The sequence below is a fragment of the Pan troglodytes genome, chromosome 7 (assembly GCF_028858775.2).
Source record: "Pan troglodytes isolate AG18354 chromosome 7, NHGRI_mPanTro3-v2.0_pri, whole genome shotgun sequence".
NCBI lineage: Eukaryota > Metazoa > Chordata > Mammalia > Primates > Hominidae > Pan > Pan troglodytes.
The window spans coordinates 142,416,343-142,440,243 of NC_072405.2; the positions used below are offsets into that span (position 1 = coordinate 142,416,343).

General features: G+C 43.8%; 1 protein-coding gene across 2 annotated transcripts in view; it reads right to left on the reverse strand.

The window, feature by feature from the left end:
* KCNQ3 (potassium voltage-gated channel subfamily Q member 3) overlaps positions 1-23,901 on the reverse strand; it is a 359,017-nt gene that overhangs the window by 31,440 nt on the left and 303,676 nt on the right. For both annotated transcript variants that reach the window (XM_519963.8, XM_016959880.3), the window contains exons 5-9: positions 23,141-23,296; positions 21,927-22,037; positions 20,286-20,381; positions 18,025-18,119; positions 11,175-11,201 (exon numbers count right to left, since the gene is read on the reverse strand). In XM_519963.8, the coding sequence (XP_519963.2) occupies positions 11,175-11,201; positions 18,025-18,119; positions 20,286-20,381; positions 21,927-22,037; positions 23,141-23,296 (485 nt within the window). The remainder of the gene's footprint in view (positions 1-11,174; positions 11,202-18,024; positions 18,120-20,285; positions 20,382-21,926; positions 22,038-23,140; positions 23,297-23,901) is intronic.

Consider the following 23,901-nt stretch of genomic DNA (forward strand, 5'->3'; position numbering starts at 1 on the left):
TTTTTGACTTTTGCTTGGAATATTGCTGGGTTTTGTTTTGTTTTTCAGAGTCAAGGAAACTTATTTTGAACTATTTACAGCCTTTAACAACTGAGTAAGGTATACTCCGTGAACAAAATTTGGAGCATGTTTCTTTCTGTCTGCCTGCTTGTCCTAGAATTTGGAAACTAGTTGTGAGTATTCTTTACTCATGGCAATACAATTGTTTGCATCACTGCAATAAGAATCCATTTTCTTTTGCAACAGGAAACAATTGTAGAAACTGGTTGTTTTACCAAGGCTTTGACTGGAAGGGTATTCTTCTCTTTAAGGAGTCAAGCTTGACTTGCAGAGCCAATACAAGCCCCTTGGAAAAAAAGCTGGCCTCATACCTTTGCCTACATAGTCCCTGTACAGGGTTCCTGACTTGTGGTCAGTAAAAAATGTCACTTTCTAACAGGCCCAGGAGTTCCAAGTTTATCTTGGGACCTTAAGAGGAGAGGATCACCCAACTCACAGGTATTTGAGGATACAAACCCATGGCTGGGCTCTGCTTTAAAAGGTCTTATCTGAGAGTCCTTGTGGGACAGAGTTCCATCAAGGCCAATCTAAAAGGCCTATGTAGACATAATTATTCTAGCTGCACTTTATGCAAATAATCAGGCCAAGTATAAGACTAAAATGTATTTTGCAAACAACTCTATCCTATCATGATTTTTTTTAAACAAAAATGAGTATTGGAGAGAGAGGAATTAAGTTTCAAAACCTATTATAAGTTTGTCATTAAATTCTCAACTCATTAGTTGTTTTTAAGTTTTTGCCTACATTTTAGACTAACCCTGATTGTTCCTGTGAACCAACCAGCAATCTCTGGCTGCAGCTCAGAAGAAACAAGAGGGATGGGTAATGTAAAAATCTGGATCAATATTCTAGTTCTGAGCCATTATCTTGCAAATCCCGCCAGATGACAGGAATAAATAGAGTGCCCCTAACCCAGAGGTTTCCTTTTTGGGAAAGTAAGACCAAGAGAGAAAACCAAAGCCAAGCACATGCATCCAAAGAGATCCTTTTCTCTCCCTGTATGTGTCATAAGACATCCTTTTCTCTCCCTTGTTAGAGAAGGACTCAATTCCACAGCTTCACTTTAGTATTCAGCTTATGATAAAGAGTCCATGCAACCCCCTAAGACACATTTTTGTTCCAAACTCAATTCCAAGCTTTGGGTCAAAGCCCTAGGAAAGAAAACTGGATCTGAGGGATCCAGAGGCAGATGATAACAGCAGTTAAAAGGCACAGCACAGGTGAGCATGACTGATTCCTGCTGATTAAGCCAAGCTTCCCATTTCATGGATAAAAACACCCTCTTATATCACACTAGTATTCATGACATAAATGAGGTCTAGGTAATTCAAGGCTATTGACAGCAGGAGAAAGAGGGCATATGTGGGTAATAGTGGATACTCCTACCCCGCAAGCCCCCCCCCCCCATTAACATGGGTGAAAGCCTCTTTAACACCCATGGGTGGCACCCTGTCATGGTCACCAGGACTCAGAGATAGAAGGAGGAAGGAGAGAAAAAGGAATGCCTCATTTGCCCTCCCTCATGTACCCTAGGTATTTGCTAGGAAGAGAAAGGAGCCAGGGACACCTATTCCCCTCTTTCTAGATGAGTAGCCATTCATCTTCAGTCTGTACCCCTTTCAAATGCATCCTGAACCCCCGGGACGCCTTTGAAAAAAATGCCATTTTTTTTCCTTTTTCCTCCTGTCCTCTCTTCATTGATAGGTAATTGTGTCTCTGTATTATGGGACACTCCCTTCAGATGGATCCTCCAAACTGGGAAAAGTTAATGTCCCAAACCTTAAGCTGGTTGGCTTAGGACTAGGCTCAGCGGAAGGGAACCCAGAAGCCTGATGTGCCATCAAAAGGGTAAAAGTCTTTTTTTTTTTTTTTACCAATCAGGCTTTTTGCCCCCTTCTCCCCATACAAACTGGTAAAAGCCCCTGGGATTTTTGAGCTGTCCTTACCACACACTCTTATTTCATATTTATACGTGTTTTCTAATAACTCAGTTTGTCTCTTCTTCAGGCCATGAAACTCCAGTCATGCAACTGGAGCCTTGGGCAATGGCCCCTTCTGGTGGGAACCCTTGGATAGGCCCCTGAGGGCGATTTGACTGCCGTTTTCCCAAAACAGCACCCCCTGTCAACAGGAAGCAGTTAAGATCTGTCTTCATCCTTATCCTTATGCTTATTCTAATGGCAGTTAGATGTACTTCTTTAGAGGAGGGAATGATAGATGCAGGAGGCTGGTAAGGTCCCTGGAGAATCCCCAACCAGCCTGTGCAATGGGATGATGGGGTGGGGCTGCAGGAAGTTTGTGCCACTTGCAGGGAGGAGGAGCCTGGCCTCTCCTGTTCCTAGGTGGTGACCTGGGATTCCAACTGAGAGATGGAAACCTGTTAATGGGAACCCCTCTCACTTTGCTGTGTTGTTTTTCTTTTTTCCTTTTCACCCAATATATTTTGTAACCTCTCACTCTTCCAAGTGCCTTCATGCCTAATCTTTCCTGGTCATGTGAGAAGAACTCATTTTTTTCCTACAACAGAATCAGGTGATTGGAGAAAAGATCACAGGCCTAGGCACCCAAGGCTTGAAGGATGAAAGAATGAAAGATGGAAGGAACAAAATTAGGAACTTAATTATTTCTTCAGTTCAGTGTAAATCTACTTAGCCCTTGAGAGGACAAAAGAAAGGTCTTCAGTGGATTCTTCCCTGTTCTCTCGTTTCTGGTAGAGCTTAAGAGTTTCCTTCCTTTGTGCCTGTTTCATCTGCCCCTGTGTCTCTAACATTTCCCTGCCAGCACCCCCGACACTACATTGTTCTTTTCGGCTGACACATCCGCTCCTCCCATCAGATTGTGAGGGCCTTTCCCATTAGGATATGAGTTACAATTCCCTGAGAATCTTCAGGGCTGACAAAAAGCAGAGCTCTTAATGCTCAGTGTTTAGGTTAGGGAAGGCAGAGGATAGAATGAAGAAAGGATGGATGGAAGCAAGGAGAAAAGTGTTGCAAAGCCAGGATTCAAATCTAGGTTGATCTGACTCCTAAACTAGCTCTACACCATATGGAAATAACCCCGGGCCAAGAAAACCTGGAAATATGGGTGCAAATCAGGATAACAATGATAATAAAAGCAAACCTTTAAATAATACTTACCATGGGCCAGGCTCTATTCTAAGCATGCAATCCTTACCACAGCCCTAGGAGATAGGTACCCTTATTATAACCATCATATAGATGAGGAAACTGAAGCATAGTGAAGTCTGTAATGTGCCCAGAATCACATAGCCAACATTATTAAAAGTAATCTGTAACGTGCAACGTCTAACGTGGCAAAACAACGTGGTTCCAATTCTACTATTGTGGCTGGAAACTTATAGCACAAAGGACCTGAAGCGGCTTGGAAATCACCTAGCTCAATCTCTGCCTTCTAGAGATAAGGGACCTTGGGCTCAGGTGGCAGGTGATTCCCAAAGGACTGGCTACTCTGGGGAAGGGGAAGGACAGATAAAGCAAGGAGGAAGCAGGATTGTGATTGGACTGACCACTGGATTGGAAGGAACAGCATCATTATTTTGAAATAACTCTGATGTGTTAATTGGGTTCTCTCTGTTAAACAGGTTTGCAAAATTAGTTCTGCTGAACTCGAAGGCCTGTTTCGTTCCCTCTAATCCAGTGAGTCTGAGGATCTATGAGTATGATTCCAGGACACTTGCAGCTGGTACTCCAATGACACTGATGTGAATGTGGAGAGCGACATATTATTTTCTTCTGGTCTCGTAAGAAATGTTTTCTCCATTTACCCAAATCTCTCATCTGAATAATACACCAGTTGATCAGCACTGATCTCTAGTGAGCACCTATCATGTCTTGAAGAGAGCATTTACTACAGGCTGAGCTCTCTTCAAGACATGATAGGTATGATTCCAGCCAGCCCATGTGGTCAGCATTATTATGATTTCCACAGACAAGAACATGGAGACACAGAGAGTTTGCATAAGTTGCCAAGAGCACACAGCTAATTACAAGGGAAGCCAGGTTTTGAAGTCTAGTAGTCTGACTCTGGACTCTGTCCTCAGTCCCTACGGCTATGACTACCTCCTAATTCTACTACCTAGTTATTTTTATTCCCTGGTTAAAGAGACGAAATGACCACAGATCTGGAGGGATCCAGGCAGACACAGGTTCAAATCCCAGCCCGTGTGAGTTGTTTCACCTTGCTAATCCCTAGTGTCCCCATTGGTGTAGGGGGATAATAAAATCTAAATCTTTCATAAATATCTATCTCAAAGTCATGTATCCTGGATCTGCTGAGACAGGTTCCCACCGTATGAAACCTACCACACTTGTTTTTGGCAAACATAGAGGGTTAAATTGTGTTGCCCCACACAAACATGTAGTATCGCTAACCCAATACTTGGGAACATGACTTTATTTGGAAATAGGGTCTTTGCTGATGGAATCAAGTAAAGATGAGGGCATATTGAATTAGGGTGGGCCTTTAATCCAATGACTGTTGCCTTTATAAGAGAAATGAGAGGGAGTTTGGGACACAGACACACTCAGAGGGAAGAAAGCCATGTAAAGTGGGAGGCAGAGATCGGAGGAATGGGTCGAAAAGCCCAAGGATCAGCATGAACTACCTGAAGCTAGGAAGAGGCAAGAAAGGACTCTGGTCTAGAGCCTTTGGAGGGAGCATGGGCAGGCAACATTTTGATTCCAGACTTCTAGCTTCCAGAACTGAGAGAATAAATTTCTGTTGTTCTAAGTCAACCCATTATGTGGCAATTTGTTATGGCTGCTGTAGAAATCTAATAGCAAATGAAGGCTTGGTGAATGTACTTAGTGAAAAGTTCTATTTTCAGACTGATGAAGCCAAGTCAGGGAGCCGAGACACATTCTTGTGTGCTAAGGGATACTATGCTCATAGGTAGAGAGAAGGCCACATGAACCATAAGGAGGACCATCTTTTCCCTATTTTTGAAGTCAGAAAAATGCAATGTCTATACTTTCAGAAGAATTTGGAAGAAGCTGATAGTTCTACTAGCTTCTCTACATGGAAGGAGGTGAATTATCCAACTGGGTTATGGTGTGTGCAATAGCCATTCACCCATGTTCTTTGATTGGGAGAGTTCTGTATTAAATGTCAGTGTTCAGATATGGTCTTTCTCTCTCTAGCTCTCAGTGCCCAGTGGCTGACTGGGAGAGTGTCTGCTCTGTCCCTGTGCTGTTTCCAAGGACACACTTGGTGAGAAGTGTTGCCCCCAGAGCCAATCTTGCTTTACCCAGAAAATGTAACCTGTGTTTTATTTTATTTTATTTTTTTATTTTTATTAATTTCACTTTAAGTTATGGGATACATGTGCAGAACGTGCAGGTTTGTTCCATAGGTATACATGTGCCATGGTGGTTTGCTGCACCTATCAACCCATCATCTATGTTTTAAGCCCCACATACATTAGGTATTTGCCCTAATGCTCTCCTGCCCCTTGCCCCCCATCCACCGACAGGCCCCGGTGTGTGATGTTCCCCTCCCTGTGTCCAAGTGTTCTCATTGTTCAACTCCCATTTATGAATGAGAACATGCGGTGTCTGATAACCTGTGTTTTAATCCTTTGACTTCTAGGTATATTTCTTAATTGGTTCATAATTCAGAGGGGAATTACATAGCCCTCCACACCCCATTATCCCAAGAGGAAAACTGAGACTAAGCCTTCAGGACATATCTGGGATCCCTCTGAGGTTAAATAAAATTGGTCCAAATCTCACCTCTGCATCTGTTACTCTGCAGCCTGGGATAATGGTGCAGGGTCTGGATAGCAGGAGAAAATACTAATAGCTATGGGGTTGTGTTCAAGCCTTTTGTTTTGCTCTGGTTAACAATTTCCTCATCAGTAAAATTAGGGGATTGGATTGATTGAGCTCTAAATTCATGTTTACCTTTAGTAGTCATTGATTTTGAAGCATGGAAGGTGTTTGATTGCCAACATTGTTCATGACTCTGTGAGATAAATTTCATGTGGCCGATGTCACAGGGAGAAGGCAAAGTGTGAATTATAGTATCTGACCAAATGTTCTTTCACACCACAGATGACCCTGGCTCTGTGCCTTTTCTTGCCTCTATAGCCTCCTCCTGTGTCAGGGACTTCAGCTAGGTGGGCCAAGAAAGGGTAGAGGAAAACAGAACGAGCAAAAGGGACACCTGCTGTGACTGACTAGGTAACTGTTCCCAACAGCTGGAAGGAGGAGCATAGTGGTAGGAACCATGAACTACAGAGCTAGACCAACTGGATCCAAGTCTTGCTCTTGCACTTTCTAGCTTTGTGATCGTCTGCAAGTCACTTATCTATCTGACCTCAGTTTCTCATCTATAAAATGGGGATTAAAAATAGTACCTATCTCTTAGGGTGGTTATGAAGAAGAGTTGTGCTTACAACTATGCCAGGGAAGCAGTCAGCATTCTTTGTAAGTTACTATTGGATTCTTTGATCCAAAGAATGATTCTCTACTAAATTTGACCACTCTGTAGTGGGAAAGACATAATCATCACATAGGAGATAAAGATGGTACCTGGGACAGATTTTTTTCCCTCTCCAAATATGAATACAGAGGAGAAGATTCCTGAAGGCTGCTGTTCAGATTGCATTGGTAGAAAATACAGAGTGAACCATTGGGCTCAGGCAAGCAACTGCTGTCAACACAGTTATCTATTTTGAGAATTTAAAAAATGCTAGTTTCTATCAAAAAGATGTCCATAATTATCAGCACTGTTGCATGTCTACTGAATAGTTATTATTGCTGTTCAAAATGATGGACCTAACACAAAATGCCAGTCTTAATATGGTTAACTGTTCACGTTCTTTAATGCAATATTATTATTAGGAATTTGAAAACTTACAGGTAGAATTTATGCCTGCAATGAACAATTATCGTGTTTTGTCTACTTGATGTTTCATCCCTCATTCTTTGAGGAAAAAAGGGCCCTATTCTTTTCGAGAACTGAGTATCCGACTTCAATCATGTGACTCTAATGGAGGTTGCTAAGTATAGTATCTTACACCACACCCACCCGCTCTAACAGGTGGAAATCTGGTCCAGAGCTTAGACAGTAGCGGCTTTTACTCTTCAAGGGGTAGAGATTGTCCAGGGTGTGAATATGAAACTCAAACTGGGTCAATCTGAGTGCTTCTCTGGAATTTTAGAAACCGGTGTTTGGTGAAGGGTAGATGGACAGAAGAGAGAGGAAATATATGTGATTTTGGAGCTGTTAGTATCTACTGCTTCACTGATATGGAGAAAGTCGGCTGAGAGTAAAATTATCACAAAAAGAGAAACAGAGATAAGAGATAAAGAGAGAAAATCCTGGGGTCCCAGTCCTTGTTTCTTAGGGGTTCCCACCCTCTCTGATGGCTGCCTATGTGAACCACTACACCTCCCTCAGTTTAAGCTGGGTGGAACACTATGACACTTGTAGAATAATGAGTCCATCCATCTATCCATCCATCCATCATCCACCCATTCATCCATCCATCCATCTATCCATTCATCCATCCACTGTCTCACAAAGTTAATATCTACTGAAAGCCAACCATGTGTCAGGCTCTGTTCCAGGCACTGTGTCAGGTGTAGGAGATAATGCAGTGAATAAAACAGAAAGAGCTTAGCCCCTTGGAGGCAACTGACTTAATATATATAACAGGCAATCATCATAGGATCATGGGGATAGAGACAGGGTCAGGGGCAGAGGGTCAGGAAGAATCTCTCTTGGGAGGTGACATTAGGCAGGCTTGCAAAGGAAGTGAAGGAGGGGGCTACATAAAATGTGTGATAAGACCTTCTGGCTGAGGGAAGACAAGAGCTGAGATCATGCGTCCATTGTATTAGCCGAGCTCATTCTGCACACATGGATAACAAGGGCATGACGGCCACCTGTGTTGCAGGCAGAGTCCAGCTGATGTGGAGGAAGGCTAATGGACTCCCTATGCATCTGCAAGGTCCATCTTCAGTGTTTGACTTAGGTGTAAGTTATGTAAATGCTTGAGCTCAATTTCCTCATAAGTAAAACAGAGGTACAACTCATCCTTGAATTAGGTCATTTTTTATAGTCATTCAGCAAATACATGTGGGGTACATCTTATACTTCAGGCAGAGTATTAGCCTTGTGGAGCTCATGGTCTAGAGAGGAAGAGAGGATTTAACAGGTGTATATGTAAATATGTATCATATTTATGTCATATATAAAATAAGAACCTTATTATATTTGTATAGATACATAATAACTTTCAAATCAGTTTATTGAAAAGAACTCAAGCCCATAGTCAGTTATAAAGCTGTCGCTTATGAGGGCTGTCTTGACTGTTTTGATTTATGAGGATTTGTTTGAGGAATAAAAGCTCAGTTGAATTCTTACAATGAGTGGGAGGTTGGCTTTGATAATTTTATGCTTCCTTCTCAGGCTTTCTGATTCTAAGGTTAATCAGAAGGAAAAGAGCCAACTTCTACCGTGGGCTTACTAGGGGCCGAGCGTTATAAAGTATATATGCTTTATTAGGGAAGTTCTGAGTCCTACCTCAGGGCATCATGAGTTGGGCATCTAAACTAGGTGAGAAGGGATGGGAGGGTGTCAGCTGCCTTCACTTTCATGAGAATCAAATAAGATGACATATGTAAAATGCTTAGCATAAAATTATCAAAGCCAACCTCCCAGTCATTGTAAGAATTCAGCTGGGCTTATGTTCCACAGACAAGTCCACGTAAATCAAAACATTCAAGACAGCCCTTATAAAGCCATAGCTTTATAACTAAATATGGACTTGAGCTTTTTCCAATAACCTGACTGGAAAGTCATTTTTCTTATCCCCAATATAGCACCAGCATGTTAAGTTACAGAGAATATAATTCTTTCATCAGCCTGACAAATAAACAAGTGTATAGGCTACCTATGCTAGAAGGAGGCGATAAGATAAACTCCAAATCTGACTCTATTTAGAAATATGAATAAAGGGGCTGGGCCCGGTGGCTCATGCCTGTAATCCCAGCACTATGGGAGACCAAGATGGGCGGATCACCTGAGGTCAGGAGTTTGAGACTAGCTTGGCCAACATGGTGAAACCCCGTCTCTACTAAAAAAGATACAAAAATTAGCCGGGTGTGGTGGTGCTCGCCTATCATTTCAGCTACTTGGAAGGCTGAGGCAGGAGAATCACTTGAACCCAGGAAGCAGAGGTTTCAGTGAGCCAAGACTGTGCCACTGCACTCCAGCCTGGGCAACAGAGCAAGACTTCATCTCAAAAAACAAAAAACAAAAAAGAAAAAGAAAAAAAAAGAAATATGAATAAAGGAAGGTTGGAACACCAGGTGGCTGTCGGCCTGTTGAAGAAGCTATTGTAAGGTGGAAAATGCATACCAGCAAGTGTGACCCTAATGCACACATACATTCCTGACATTCTGTAGTCACTTGGTTCCCCGCCTCCTGCGTAAAGGAATTGATTCCTCTGTTCACAATTCTTGCATCCCATCTCCAGGTCTCATTTCCACCTGTAGGCTATGCAGCTATAATCACACCTGGCATCTCAACTGCTAATGCATCAGCCAGTCTGACTCTGTCCCAACCCTGGATGAAGGAGACTGAGTGACTTACATAATGACTTTGCTCTTCTTCTCTAAGGTGGGTGAGCCACCAAACACCCAGCAACTCTGACCATGAGAAATAATGGGATAGATTTTCCCTCTGTGCTCTTGGCAGAGTGGGGGGTTCTTGAAAGGGACATGAGCAAGTTGATGACAAGATATCAGAAGCCCCTTTTCTAGGGAGGCATCCCCAGGAAAGCCTCAAAATGCATCTATCTGAGCCCTAATTAAACCGGAAGTGCTGAATCCAGGGCACAGTGATATTTGAATGCAGATTTCAATGAATTTTCTTCATGTCTGTATAGAAAAGGCTCTAAAGGTAGATTTAATAATTCACTTGCAGTGCCAAAATCTGCACGATTTATAACCCTGTTGGTCATGAAAGAAGGAAAGCAAAGAACACCCTGTTGGGAGTCTTGAGACCTTGATCATCTACTCCTGGTGCTTATGGGGTGTGTGATGTGGGATGAGCCTGTCCTCTCCAGGGACCTTGGTTTCCGTAGAATTATCTGCAGAGATCTCTGTGGTGTCCTTTCACTCTGCCTCTGGGAGCCACGAGCTGCTGAAGATTCTCTAGTGAATGTCCTGACACCATTACTGTCATTCACCTAACCCTCCTTTACGATCTCCTCAAAGGCCCTTACAGTCCCAAGTGGGTCCAGGAAAGAACCACGTGGTTCATTTGAAAACACACCCAAAGGAAACAGAACTGACACTGTCAGTAATTGTCTCTTCCAAGTGGGATTTTGTGTGGATAGGGCTTCATGGAAACACTTGGGAGGATTTGACTTGGCCTCCCAAAGGCCATTGTTCTCAAGTGGCTCCCCTATAAGGTAGTCCAGGGTCCTCTCACCTCCTCTGCCCAAATTCTGTCAGCACTAGGAGGAGAGCATTTGGACTTAGTGTCCAGGAGATTGATTGTGAGGACTCACAAATGATTGGTCAATAATAATCGTTTAAAAATGGTTTCTACATGTCATATAGGTATATAGATAGATGTGGTTTACTGGGAAACCTCCACAGTCATGAGGATCATGAATTACAGTCTCGAGTCAACTTACCATCTGTGAGCCCAAGAAGCAGATGAAATGATATATCATGAAAATAACATGGTCTTAATATTTGGACCTGACTTTGAATTTTGGTCTTGCCACTCAATCTCAACCCAACCTCTCTGAGCCACAATCTCCTCATCCACAAGGGATGATATTAGGGCCTATCTTACATTGTGGTTGTGAAGACCAAATGAGATAACATATGCAGAACTCCTGACACAGAACCCAGACCCTCAATAAGAGGCTGCTGCCATGATTCCTATTAAGTTTCCCTCAGATCAACCAGAAGGAAACCAGGCAGAGGACTATGGTGGTCAGCAACAGTGTGACCCCAAAGACTCTATCTTGGGACCAGCATGACCTCCCATGGGGCCCTACACCATATGGAGCAGGATGCTCTGTCTTGACACAGAGATGTGAAGAAGGGAATTCATAATCAAAAACTTACCTGGATGCTGCCTCCAGCTGTTCTTTCCTAGAAAGAGAAGAGGGAGAAAAAATAAAGCATAAATTACGTGAAACAGCTGTATCCTTCCTCGAAAGATTGCTGCAAAGCTTCTCTCTGAAGATGATGGAGCAGAGTTGAGCTCTAGGACGGGATGGTCAGTGTGGAGGGAACCAATGAAGGAGGTGGGTTTACCCATCCAGACCCCAGCCCATGCTACTCCCGTTGGCTCTGAGGTTTTTCAGGGCTCTTTTCAGCCACTCATTCATTCATTTATTCATCCAGAAAATGGTTGCTGAGCACTTACTCTGTCCCAGCTCTCATGTTGAGCTCAGGAAATTTATTTGGTGGTGGAGACAGACAAGGAAACCAGGAATGTCATAACATAGCAGTCACACACCCCCATAACTTTGTCACTACCATTGTCATCATAGCGAACATTGTCTTAACTCAATTAATCCTCATAACAACCCTATGAAGTACTATTATCATCCCATTTCCCTGAGGAGAAAATTGAGGCACAGAGGGATTAAATGAATTGCTCAAGGGCTCACAGGAGGCAGCAAAGACAGGATCCAAACCCAGGTGATCTGGCTCTGGAGCCCTCACTCCTAACTGGGAGGTGCACCAGCCGTGCTTTACACATATTCATGACTCCAAGCCTTTTCTCAGGCTCTCCTTCTGCCTGGAACTCCCTTCCTCTTCCCTGCTTGGAACAGTCCTACTCATCCTTTATGTCCACCTGGAGGGGCCCTCCTAGGGGTTCTTATTCAATTGCCCAAGGTCTAGACCGAGCAAATCCCCTCACAAGTGGAATGGTACTCTGTCATTATCACGTGGATCACATTGTAGTATAATTACATGTAGTCTTGTTTTTTTTTTTCTTGTCTAAAATATGAGCACTCTGGAGCCCAGCACATGAGAGTGCTCACTAAATGTTGAAAGAATGACTGGCCTAACATAGGGATCCATGGGTGGGAGGGATGAAGACAGAACAAGAGAATCATGGCAGAGAAGTAAAAGAGTTAAGAATTTCTGCTTTGAGGGTCAGCTCAGCATTTAGTTACAGTGTGGCCTTGGGCTGGCCATACATTCTCTGGGCCCATTTCCCCACGAGCACAATAAAATGATGAGTTAGTTGATCACAAAGCAGGTGGACACAGAAAGTTGTGACTCTCTAGGATGTTCTGAGTCTCTGAGGCCAGGAGAAGTAGGAAAGGTAGTAAGGGGAAGGAAAGGGCAAGGGGGCATCTGAAGAGCATATTGGAAGAGAAGGCATGGTAGGGAGAAAGTTTAAAGGATTAGCACTGTCCTTTCCTCTTTCACTCTCCACGATGAGTATTTCATGCTTCCTCTTCTACCATCAGACTTCTCTCACTTCTCCACCTTCCTCCCAGCTGATGACCTTGACTCCCCTCTCACTGAGATCTACCCATGGTCTCACCATCTGGCTCCACTCACTGGACTTCTGTTTTGTGCCAATGGATGAAGGGCCCATGCTCTTAATGAAGGCCCATACTCCACAGACCAGGCCATCTCTGCTTCTCTCTCCTCTAGTCTTTCCCCTTCTCCCATATGCACATTTATCCTTCTCTACTAGACCCTTTCCATCAAAGAAAAAAATTCTTGGCCTCACATCCACTCCAGCTGTCACCTACACTCACTGAACCCACTTGCTCATTTCCTCATCACCCTTCAGTTCATGTCATCTGGCTTCTGTGTCCAGTACTCCACTGAGATTGCTCTAGTCAAAGCCCCAGCCAACTCCAAGTCACAACATCCCATGAGCACATCCCTATCTTATCTTCACTAACCTTATGATAGGAAAGGACCAGTGCAGTTGACCTGTCCAGTTAACTGTTAGATCCCCAATACCAAATAGAGTGCACATAAGGGATGATCAATAAATATATGCTAAATGAATGGACTAAATGAATAAAAGGGTTTTAACAACATTCCAGAGTGTTCTAGATCATGGTTGCTAACAGTGGTTTCCCAGGGCAGTAATTCGGGGGCTTCCTTTCCCCTTCGGCATCAATACTCCCTTGCAGCCCAGATTCAATCAGCCGAGACTGAACACTTGCTATGGGCTAGGGACTAAGACAACCACTCTCACACATTTTACTCAGTTTGACCATCCAAACAACAATCTTCAAAAATGGGTCTTATTATCCAAACAACCCTTGTGTCATCTTACTTTTATCCAGTTTTCTCCCTAAATAATGTTTTCTTCCCAGAGATACAATGCAAAATAAAAACATAGGTTTTGGCACAAGACCTGGGTTCCAATCTTTGTTCCATCATTTATCAGCTGGGCGATATTAAGCAAGCTAATTAATCTCACTGACTCTCTTATTCTTTACCTATAAAAATGGGGTTATGAAAAATGGAGTTACTCCTTCTACTTACCTTCCAGGACATCCTAAAGCTTAAATAAGACAGTATGTATGAAAGCAGATCCAATGTTATTTGGCCATAGGAAATGACTAGTGCATATAGTCCCCTTTCTCCATTTCTAAGCACTCCAATAATCTTGACCCTGGTCATAAAAGGAACAAGTCCTGGTTACACAATGAACTACCTGTTCTTGGTCAAGTATTTTCTACATCGTGGGCGAAGTCTTCTTATCTCCATTTCAGTTCTCATAGCTAACAATTCCAGAGCTGTGCTGTCCAATAGAGTAGTCATTAGTCATAGAAGGTTATTTACTTTAAAATTAAAAAATCTGTTCCTCAATTGCACTGCTAACAGTCAAATTCTCACTAGCCACACGAGGCTAGTGGCTACCATATTGAACGGTGCAGCTATAGAAAATGAAAAGCCAGACATAATTCCACTCTCCCTACCAGGAATAAAACAATGCACATGCTCTGTTTATAAAAAGCAATGTCTGATTTTTAACAGCTTCCCTCATCCCTGCTTGTATATAAGAACGTATAATCTGCCATCACTCCTACCCCAGCATCTTCCTGTACCCCCTCGGACTCTTATGACCAACTTGTACTAAGTCCATTCAGTCTCCACTGGTCAGCAGATCAGAAGACCTGGGTTTGCCCTCAGTTATGCCCAGCATGGTATGTGGCCTGAACTTCTTGGGGGTTCCTGAACTTCTAGGGGCTCTCAGGTTTTTCTCATAGAAAATTGGGTTTGGACTTGAAACTCTTTGAAGTTCTTTGCAATTCCAAAACAATGAGTTTATAATTATAATTTGTAATAAAAAAATAAGAACAGACCACTGTCATCCATCACTGCTAGCCCCCAAAACACAGATACTTGCAAATTAACAAAGAACTACACTAAGCTGAAAATTGTGATATGGCATCATGTTGCAGATGGGCTACACAACTTCATCCTTCCAAACCTTTGGCAGGAATCTAAAATGGTGCAGCCACTATGGAAAACAGTCTGGCAGTTCCTCAGGAAGTTAAACATAGACTTACCAATCCTACTCCTAGGCATATACCCAAGAGAGTTGAAAACATATGTCCATAGAATGTGTATGTGAATGTTCATAGCAGCATTATTCACAAAAGCCAAAAAGTGGAAACAACCCAAATTTCCAACACCTGATGAATCATTAAACACAATGTGGTATATATAATCAAATATTATTTGGCTATAAAAAGGAAAAAGGTTCTGATAGGCGCTACAACACAAATGAAACTTGAAAACATTATGCAAAGTGAAAGAAACCATGTATACAAGAAAGACAATATATTATATGATTTCATTATACCATGAAATGTTCAGGATAGGTGAAATAAAGACAGAAAGTAGATAGTGATTGCAGGGGCTGAGGAGAAGAGGGAACCAGGAGTATCTGCTCATTGGGACAGAATTTCTTCCTGGGATAATAAAATTGTTCTAGAATTAGATAGTGGTGATTGATACCCCACTTTGTGAATATACTCAAAACCACTGAACTGTTCACTTTAAAAAGGTACCTTTTATGGTATGTAAAATCCTCTTGTGAGTTTTGAAATGTATCTCAAGAAAGTTGTTATTAAAACAAGCATAAACAAAAGACAAGAAAACCTTTAGGAGGTAGGTAAGAAAACACCAGTGTGTTGTCAGCTACTTCTTTGCCATTAACATACAGAGTGGGTTGGAATTCAGGGACATTCTTTTCCCAAGGGACTGCCTTGCTTCAGAATGGTTGCTAAATGAATTTCTCTAGGGACATTATACTTTCGTCCTTGAAAAAAGAAAGAAAGAAATATATTCTCTTAGTTTAAAAACCATTCTCATATCACAGCAGCTGTCTGCAGCACAATGTATTCCTCCAAGTCTCTGACAGCTAGGACAATGCCTTATTTATAATACATCAACCCAAAAGAATGGGCCCATTGCCAACACCTTGGGATGCATACCAAATAGCAATTGTCTTGGTTCTGCATCCAAAGTGTTCTTGTTTGAGTTCAAGGTCACTGTGGTCTCCTAAGGGGAAGTCATCTGCCCATTCTAAGAAGACTCTGCTTTATGCTATCCCAAATCCTCAATGATTATAACAGGGATAGCATTTTAGAATCAAATGGAAACATGTAAGTCATGTTCTGAGCAAGTAAGTCTAGTTACAAGTAAGTATACCCAAACTTTCCCATTCTTTTATTGAAGACTTGCTTCCTCTGACTGCTCTAACTCTCCCACCAGTCATGGGTCCCTTTTGCCTGTTCTCTTTCAGGTCCTCCTTCTACTCTCCCTTCGAACTGCTTTTACCTTGGTCTAAGCCCTCATTTCCTCTTACTCTGAACCCTGCAATATTTGCTAGCTGATCTTCTTGCTTTGACTTGAGTCCATAGATCCATCCTCCACACTTTTTGCTATCATCTTCCTGAAAAGTAGATCTACTGATGTCATTCTCTGGCTCATCTAGCTTCTCATTGCCTTCAGGATCAAAGTTAGATTCCTCTGCAAGTCACCCGTGACCCTCCATGGTTGTCCCAGTGATTAACCCATACAAGGGGATCAAAAATATTAGTGGACGGAGTGCCCTGAGTACCCTGAACAGAAAGTGGCACCTGCCACCAGAACCTTTTGAGGAGTGAAAGCAAGATAGGAGGTGTGTGGCGGTGGTGATTAGGGGCCCAATCTTTCAGGGTCCTGGAGGTCATGGTCAGGTTTTGGACTTTCTTTACTTTGTCATGGTCACTGACTGGAAGGTTTTATGCTGGAAAATGAGTTGCAATTCTCTTCTATTTCCATAATCTGGAGATGGGAGTAGAAAGAGAAATTGAGGATAATGAATGTGTGTGTGTGTGTGTGTGTGTGTGTGTGTGTGTTTGCAGGGGAGTTGTGGCTGGGCACAGAGAGAGCCCCCTATCTAGTAGCATTGGGTTATATGAGGGTCCAATGAACCTGTAGACACAATGACAGAAACTTGCTTTGAGGCAGGTTGCAGCCCCAACTATGAGGCTAACTGTCCATCTATGTTTCTTTCCAAGTCAAGGGTTCTAGGAGTCCAGCACACTACCCACACACTTAACAATCTGAGCTCAGGCCCCTGGTATCAAAAACAAAAAAAAGCAGTCTGTTATAGAAGCTCAAGTAGTGAAAAGACCATGGGCTTTGAAGGCCTCCAGATGTAGCCGACATTGGTTCAAAGTGTCAGAGCCTGACTCTACTAGCTTCTCTGAAAGTAGCCTGGGAGTACAAACCATTCAGCCTGGCTCCAGGTGTGGACTCTGGGCCACTGGCTCAGCCCCACCCCAGGGGCTCCTGTTCGGGATGCATTTACCATCACACCTCCATCAGAATTGCTGAAAGTGGAGGCCAGATCTACCTTTGCACAATACCCCCATTAAGTCTGATGCACCTCAAATCTTCTGACTTATTTTATAGGGTACCTGTGGGGAATAAATGAAATATGAACTTGAATGCCTAGAGCATAGTGGACATCCAATGCATATTAATTTCCCCTTCCCTTTTCCATAACCATAGAAAAAGGTTATTATTTTTCTCTGAGATCTTTAGTTCAATCTCCCACCTCTGAGAACACGAAACAGCATCTCTGGGTGGCCAGAGGACTCTTCCTGCTGTCCTCTTCTGCATTTCCTTTCCTGGAGTCCAGAGTAGTCTGTAGGTGCAGGCCATGCCCAGGTTGGAGGAACATCCAAGATTTCAGGGTGGCTCATTGTGTGGGCTGCCCACTTCCTGTGTGGGCTGCCCACTTCCTCAACCCACTGATCATGCTCACACATTTGATCGAACCTCTCCTTATCAGCCACTCCGTGCTACTCCATGCTGGCTAACTGGGAAGCCCTGGCTGCACAGAGTAATCACCTGGGGAACATCAAATATACTGATGCTGGGGCCCCAGCCCTGGGGATTCTGACTTAATTAGCTTGAGGTGTGGCCTAGGCATCAGATTTTTTTTTCTTTATTTTTATTTTTATTTTTAATTTTTTGAGAAAGGGTCTCACGCTCACTGTGTTGCCCAGGCTGAAGTGCTGTGGCACAATCTCTGGTCACAGAAACCTCCATTTCCTGGGTTCAAGCAATTCTCCTGCCTCAGCCTCCTGAGTAGCTGGGATTACGGGCATGCACCACCATGCCCGGCTAATTTTTGCATTTTTAGTAGAAATGGGATTTCACCATGTTGGCCAGGCTGGTATGGAACTCCTGACCTCAGGTGATCCACCCGCCTCAGCCTCCCAAAGTGCTGGGATTATGGGCGTGAGCCACCGCGCCCAGCCAGAACTGTTTAAGCTACCAGATAATTCTAGTGTGCAGCCCAAATTGGGGAACATTGCCCTGAAGAGTGTTCTCCAGGGACCCGTGAGGCCACAGACACGAATACAGAACGCAGGAGAGATGGCTGGTCACGCCCTGAGCATTCAGGTGAGTCCCCACTTGCCTGAAGAAAGGAAAAGAGACCACTGATTCATAAAATCTCCATGTCGCCACCAGGTCAATCCTGTTGGGGTTGGTAGCATAATACCTCCAGGCAGCCTGAGGAGCAGAAAAGAGGGGCAACAATGAGTGGGCACCACCTGAAACTTTTGCACAGAATCCCACACCAACAAAACAACGTTTAAGCCCTGGACTCCTAAGAATTTGAATGTGCATTGAGCCAACATTCAGAAAAAACAAGATTCTTGGCTTTTTGAAGCTACTTTGGGAAGAAAAACTTCCTTGACCATCTTGGAGCTATAATTGGTGTTGTGGTGAGTGGGGGAATGGAGAGATGAACTGGAGTGGAGGGAGAGAAGAGAGTGGTAGGCATAAAATCCCTGAGAGGAACACGTACTAAAGGCCGGTGCTATGGCTCACGCCTGTAATCCCAGCACTTTGGGAGACCAAGGTGGGAGGATCACTTGAGGCCAAGAGTTGGAGACCAGCCTGGGCAACATAATGAAACTTCATCTCTACCAAAAAAAAAAAAAAAAAAAAAAAAAAGAACAAAGCTGGGCTTGGTGGCACGTGCCTGTAGTTCCAGCTACCTGGGAGGCTGAAGTGGGAGGATAAATTGAGCCCAGGAGGTCGAGGCTGCAGTGAGCCGTGATCGCACCACAGCACTCCAACCTGGGTTGTAGAGTAAAAGACCCTGTCTCAAAAAAAAGTAAACAATAAAATATTTTAAAATAAACAGAAACAAGTGCCACTCTTTCCAGAAGATTCCCTGAGACTTCTCAGTCAAATATATAGAACAGAGTCTTTTGTACCATTTCTGGGTGCAAGAGAGAGCCTACCAGATGAGGTTTTGACATAAATATCCTAGAATCTCTAGGATTCTCTGATGGTTTGGGGTGTGGGGAGTTAATGGGTCAGGCTCTTGGAAACTGGGACAGGCCTAGGAACCACAATATGCGGGATGACATCACGCACCATCTAGAGTCAGGCACACAGACCCACAGAGACACTCACTACAACTGGAGAAAGCTCACCAGTGGGTGGCCATGCCCTCACACACAGGCAGCTGTAGATAGGACACTCTGCTTTCCTATTCACTGTGCCCTCATCCTCCAATAACCCATTAAAACAAAGCAGGAACTCCCTCTGAAATATAAGAGGAAACACTTCTGCCTCTCTCATCACCTCTCACTGCTCCCTGCAACCCCCAGCCCATGTGAGGCTAGTGATGGAGATGGAAGGCTGGCAGGTGCATGTCCAACATCCTCTGGTCCATGGTTGTCTACTGGGCAGCACAAATGGGAAAAGTGTTTAATATTTTGCACATGTAAGGCATCTCTTTCTCTCTTGGCTTATGGGCTCTCTGCTTGGCAGATGTGACAGAGACTGTTCTCCTTGTAGCTGATTGGCTAAGTACCTGGACTTTAGGCTGACTCTTCCCTATGGGTCCCTAGGTCAAATCTGAGGGGAAGTAGAAGGAGAAGAAAGCCTAGTACAGCCCCAGGTCCAAGCCAAATTCTCATCTCCAACACACCATCAGTAAAAAAGCTGAGGCCACGTGCCACAACTCATGCCTATAATCCCAGAATTCTGGGAGGCCAAAGCAGGAGGATGGCTTGAGTGCAGGAGTTTGAGACCAGCCTGGGCAACATAGTAAGACCTCATCTCTACAAAAAAAAAAAATTTAAAAATTAACCAGGTCTAGTGGTGTACATGGTGGTACATGTGGTGGTGCATGCCTGTGGTCCCAACTACTCAGGAGGCTGAGGTGGGAGGATTGCTTGAGCCTGGGAGATGGAGGCTGCAGTGAGCTATGATCGCACCCTACACTCCAGCCTGGACAAGAGAGTCTCAAAAAAAACTCAAAAAACCACCGTATCAAAAAAAAGCTGATAGGTTGGTCCTTGAGTTCTGTGTCTATTTCTTGCTTGGCTTAGAAACTGAATGAGAGAGTGACAGGATTGTCACCTTCAGTACACAGAAGAACAGGTGAAATAGATACCCATGGAAACTCCCCATAGCCATCCACAAGTAAGCATGTGCAAGCAGGCCTGCTCCTGCCTGGGCACATTAATACATACATACACACACACACACACACACACACACACACGACACACAGACACACATGGAATCCTGGGTCCTGTCCCAGTTCATGAGTATGTCCCCTCCACATGTGCACACATGCACACATACACACACACACACGTATGTACATATGCATGGATCTTAATCCCATTCCAGTTCATTCCCAGGCAGACAGACCTGAATGAGCTCAGCAGCTGGCTTCCTCCTTTTCTCAAAGTGCTTCTGACGGTGTTGCTCCTGCACCTTGAGGGCCAGCCCGGACCCCAGGATGCCCTGGAGGGAGAGGCAGGCAGGCAGTCAGCCCCCAGCTAGACTGTCCCAGCATTCCCGCTCCATTGCCAGGGTAATGGGGACTGTAGGGCTCAATTGCACTTCAAGTCCTTGCAGTGACAACACTGTACAAAGAAGGGAAGGGGGAAAGAGCCCTTCCTTCTCTTGAAGAGAGTAGGGAGCTTGGTTAAGTGAAATGAGCCTTGAAGTCAGGAAGACCTGGGTTCCAATTCTGACACTGCCACTTTCCAGGTGTGAGGGCCTGGGCAAGCCCCTTAGCCCTGTTGCATATTGGTTTTTTCTATAGGGATGTGGGATAATAATACCTAATGCATGATTAGAAAAAAGTGAGATAATCTTTATAAACTGCCAGTAAGGGGTACTGCACAAAATAGATGCCCAGTAATGTTAACTGAGTTTTAAAAATATTTTAGCTGCTTGAACTGTCACGTGACACTTTGACTATAGCCGGAACTTCCCAGAATTGGGATCTGTTTTGATTTTCAGGTCAGACTTGCCAGTGGATTAAGTGGCCAGAAACACACACTTTCCAAGCTGAAAGAGAACTTGAAGATCTTGCAACATTCCTACGGCCCTGACTCATCAATGAGAAAACTGAGATTTAAGAAGGTCATTTGCTCAAGGTCAAATAGCTTAGGAAAAAAACCGACAAGGTAGGGCTGCAAATAGAGAAAGAACATCACCAATGAAAGAATGGAAGAGGAAGTGGGTGGCAGGGAGATTGTTACTTACAAGTTTTTTTCAAGCTTCATGATTAAGAGCCAGGTTTTAGAACCAGTGGACCTGGGATTCCTGGCTCTACAACCCAGTAGCCTTGTGGCTGTAGAAAATTTACTAACCCAATTAAGTCTCGGGTTTCCCATTTGAAAAATTGAGATAAAAACAGCACCCGACCCATAATGTTGCCATGAAGATTAAATGAGATGATGTGGGTAAAGCATTTGGCATGATTCAGGCACACAGTGAGTTCAACAAATGCAATCTGCTTTCATTATTATTACATATCTGGACACTGGGCGTTGGGGAAGTTACTCTATCATAGGTCAAGGCTTATTCTTGAGAGACATGTATTTTTTACATAAGCCAGTAAGTAACAGGACAAGAGAAGGGAACTCACATAAATGAAGGACCTGCTCTGTGCAAGGCACTGGGAATGCATGAATGAAAAATATAATCCCAGAACCCAAGGAATTCACAGTCCTCTGGGGAAGGCAGATCTAGAAATGTGTAATCCTAGCATAGGGCCAGAAACTCCTTTACAGAATTATTCCCAGAGTTATGCCCAGAGCGATTAACTCAGCCTAAAGAAGGCAGCGTTGAAAGAGGAGTTGATGTGTGAAGAAATCTTTGGCAAAGGAAAGCAGCAGGGCCCGTGGCAAAAAGGCAGGATCATCATGCTTAAGGGAATGGCTAGGGAGTTGGTAGGGTATAAGAGGATAGAAGATGACGCTGGAAAGTTGAGCTGGCACCAGGCGGTAAGGGGTCCTGCACGTCACATTGGGGATGTCATATATCAAAGGTACTTACCGCTGGAAGGGCAAAAAAGGAGACGCCAATTAAGGAAAAGGTGGCGGCAATCAGACGGCCTTCCCACGTTTTGGGTGTCTTGTCTCCATAGCCAATGGTGGCCAGTGTGATCTGAAGAGAGAAGAGTTCAGACATGGAGTACCACATGGAGAGGAATATCAGGAACGTGTTAACTGAGCTCTACCTGTAAGCCTCTCCATCAGCTTGGGCAATGCTCCCATTCATAACAAGGTTCCCTTAGGAGAAAAGACACCAAGTACCTAGTAACTTATATGGATGCCTTGAGACTTGTTGATAAGTTAAGGGTTTCCTATCTTAGTCAGTCAACAAATATTTCAACAATTGCAAATGTGTATGTACACGAGCATTCATGTGTGTGTATATTTGTGGATTTGTGATTTTATTTATAGCCATGTTTGTGAATATATGTGTGCTTGTGAGTATATTTGTATGTATTGTGTATATATGTGTGTATGTCTAATGTCTGTGCATCTATCTGTTCTGGTGTGTTTAGTATATTCTTGTGTGTGTTTACATGTTTATGTTATCAGTATACATGTACTTATGCATGTGTATCTGCATGTGAAAGGCAGGATTATCAGAGCAGTTGACAGTGTGGCCTCCGGAGCCTAACTATCTGACTTCAAATCCCAGGTTAGCCACTTACTGACTGAAAGATCTTGAAGTTACTTAACTTCTTCATGCTTCAGTTTCCCTACTTTTAAAAAGAGCTAATGATAGAAGTTGTTTGAGTTTAAAGTAGGTTAGTGAAAGTAAAGCACCCAGAGAGATGCTCTGGAGCAAAGAAAGCCTTCAGTGAATGCCAGCTTTAGTACTGTGTGTCCTTGTGGGTGTAGGGTTGTGCACACACAGGTCTGTGTGAGCACACATGTGTATCTGTCACTGGGTTTGTTTGCACATGCATGGCTTGGCTGAAAATAGCCTATGACTAATAAGGCTAAGTCCATAAACGACCATGCAACCAGGCTGTTCCAAGCCCTGGCTTCTTATAAACGCTAGAGAAAAGTCAATTCCAAGTGCCCACCTTGAAGGAGGGTCTTCTGTCAGCAGGTTCTGAGCTGAAAGAGGTCTAGAGCTTACCTCTGACTGCAGAATGCAGCTGCCTGGCTGAACATGCTCATGTGATGCCCTCCACCTCTCTCTGACTCTTGACAGTCAATCTCACAGAGTTGGCCTCCAAGGTAGTGACTCACCAGGCCCCACCACAGGGCATCTGCATAGGTCTCAAACTCCTCTTTCATCTCCTCTCCTTGTGCATCCACCTCTGGGACGTCTTTCTCAACCAGGTAGACAAGAAATGAAGAAAGGATGAGTGTCAGGAAACCGATGTACCAGGCCGTGATGAGTTCCTGAAAGAATGAACAGTGGACATGAAAAGTGGTCACTGGGGAGTCGTTGAGTGGATGCTGGAGCCAGACACACCAGAGTTAGAGTCCAAGTTTACCAGCTCTGTGACTGTGGTCAAATCACTCACCTTCTCTGATCTTCATCTTCCATCACTGTAAAATGGGATCATTAACATGGTAGTTATTTCATCATTAATTAACAGAACAAGTGTATGGCTCCAGGAGGAGGGGAAGATTTCTAGCTTAGGGCCACTTCAATATCACAGCTCAAGAGGCTTCAGAGGAAGGCAAGAAGGCAGGAGGAAGTGGCTGCTTCTTCTAATACAAGGCTCAGGATCAGGAGACTTGGGTCTATGCAGGACTGCGTAGAGCAAGGAGAAAGCTCGGTACAACCAGGAAAGCAGGGTCTCTGTCCAGAGACCCAGCCCTGACACCAGTTTATGGTGTGGCCTTGGGCAAATTCTCCTCTTCTCCCAAATCTCAGGATCTTCATTTTTTAAATGAAGGGACAGAGCCACAGAGTTCCTGAAATCGTTTTGTGTACCACTGGTGAAATGCAGCTTTACATTAAATATTGATTTAGAGCCTATGCAAAAGAAGGTATCAAG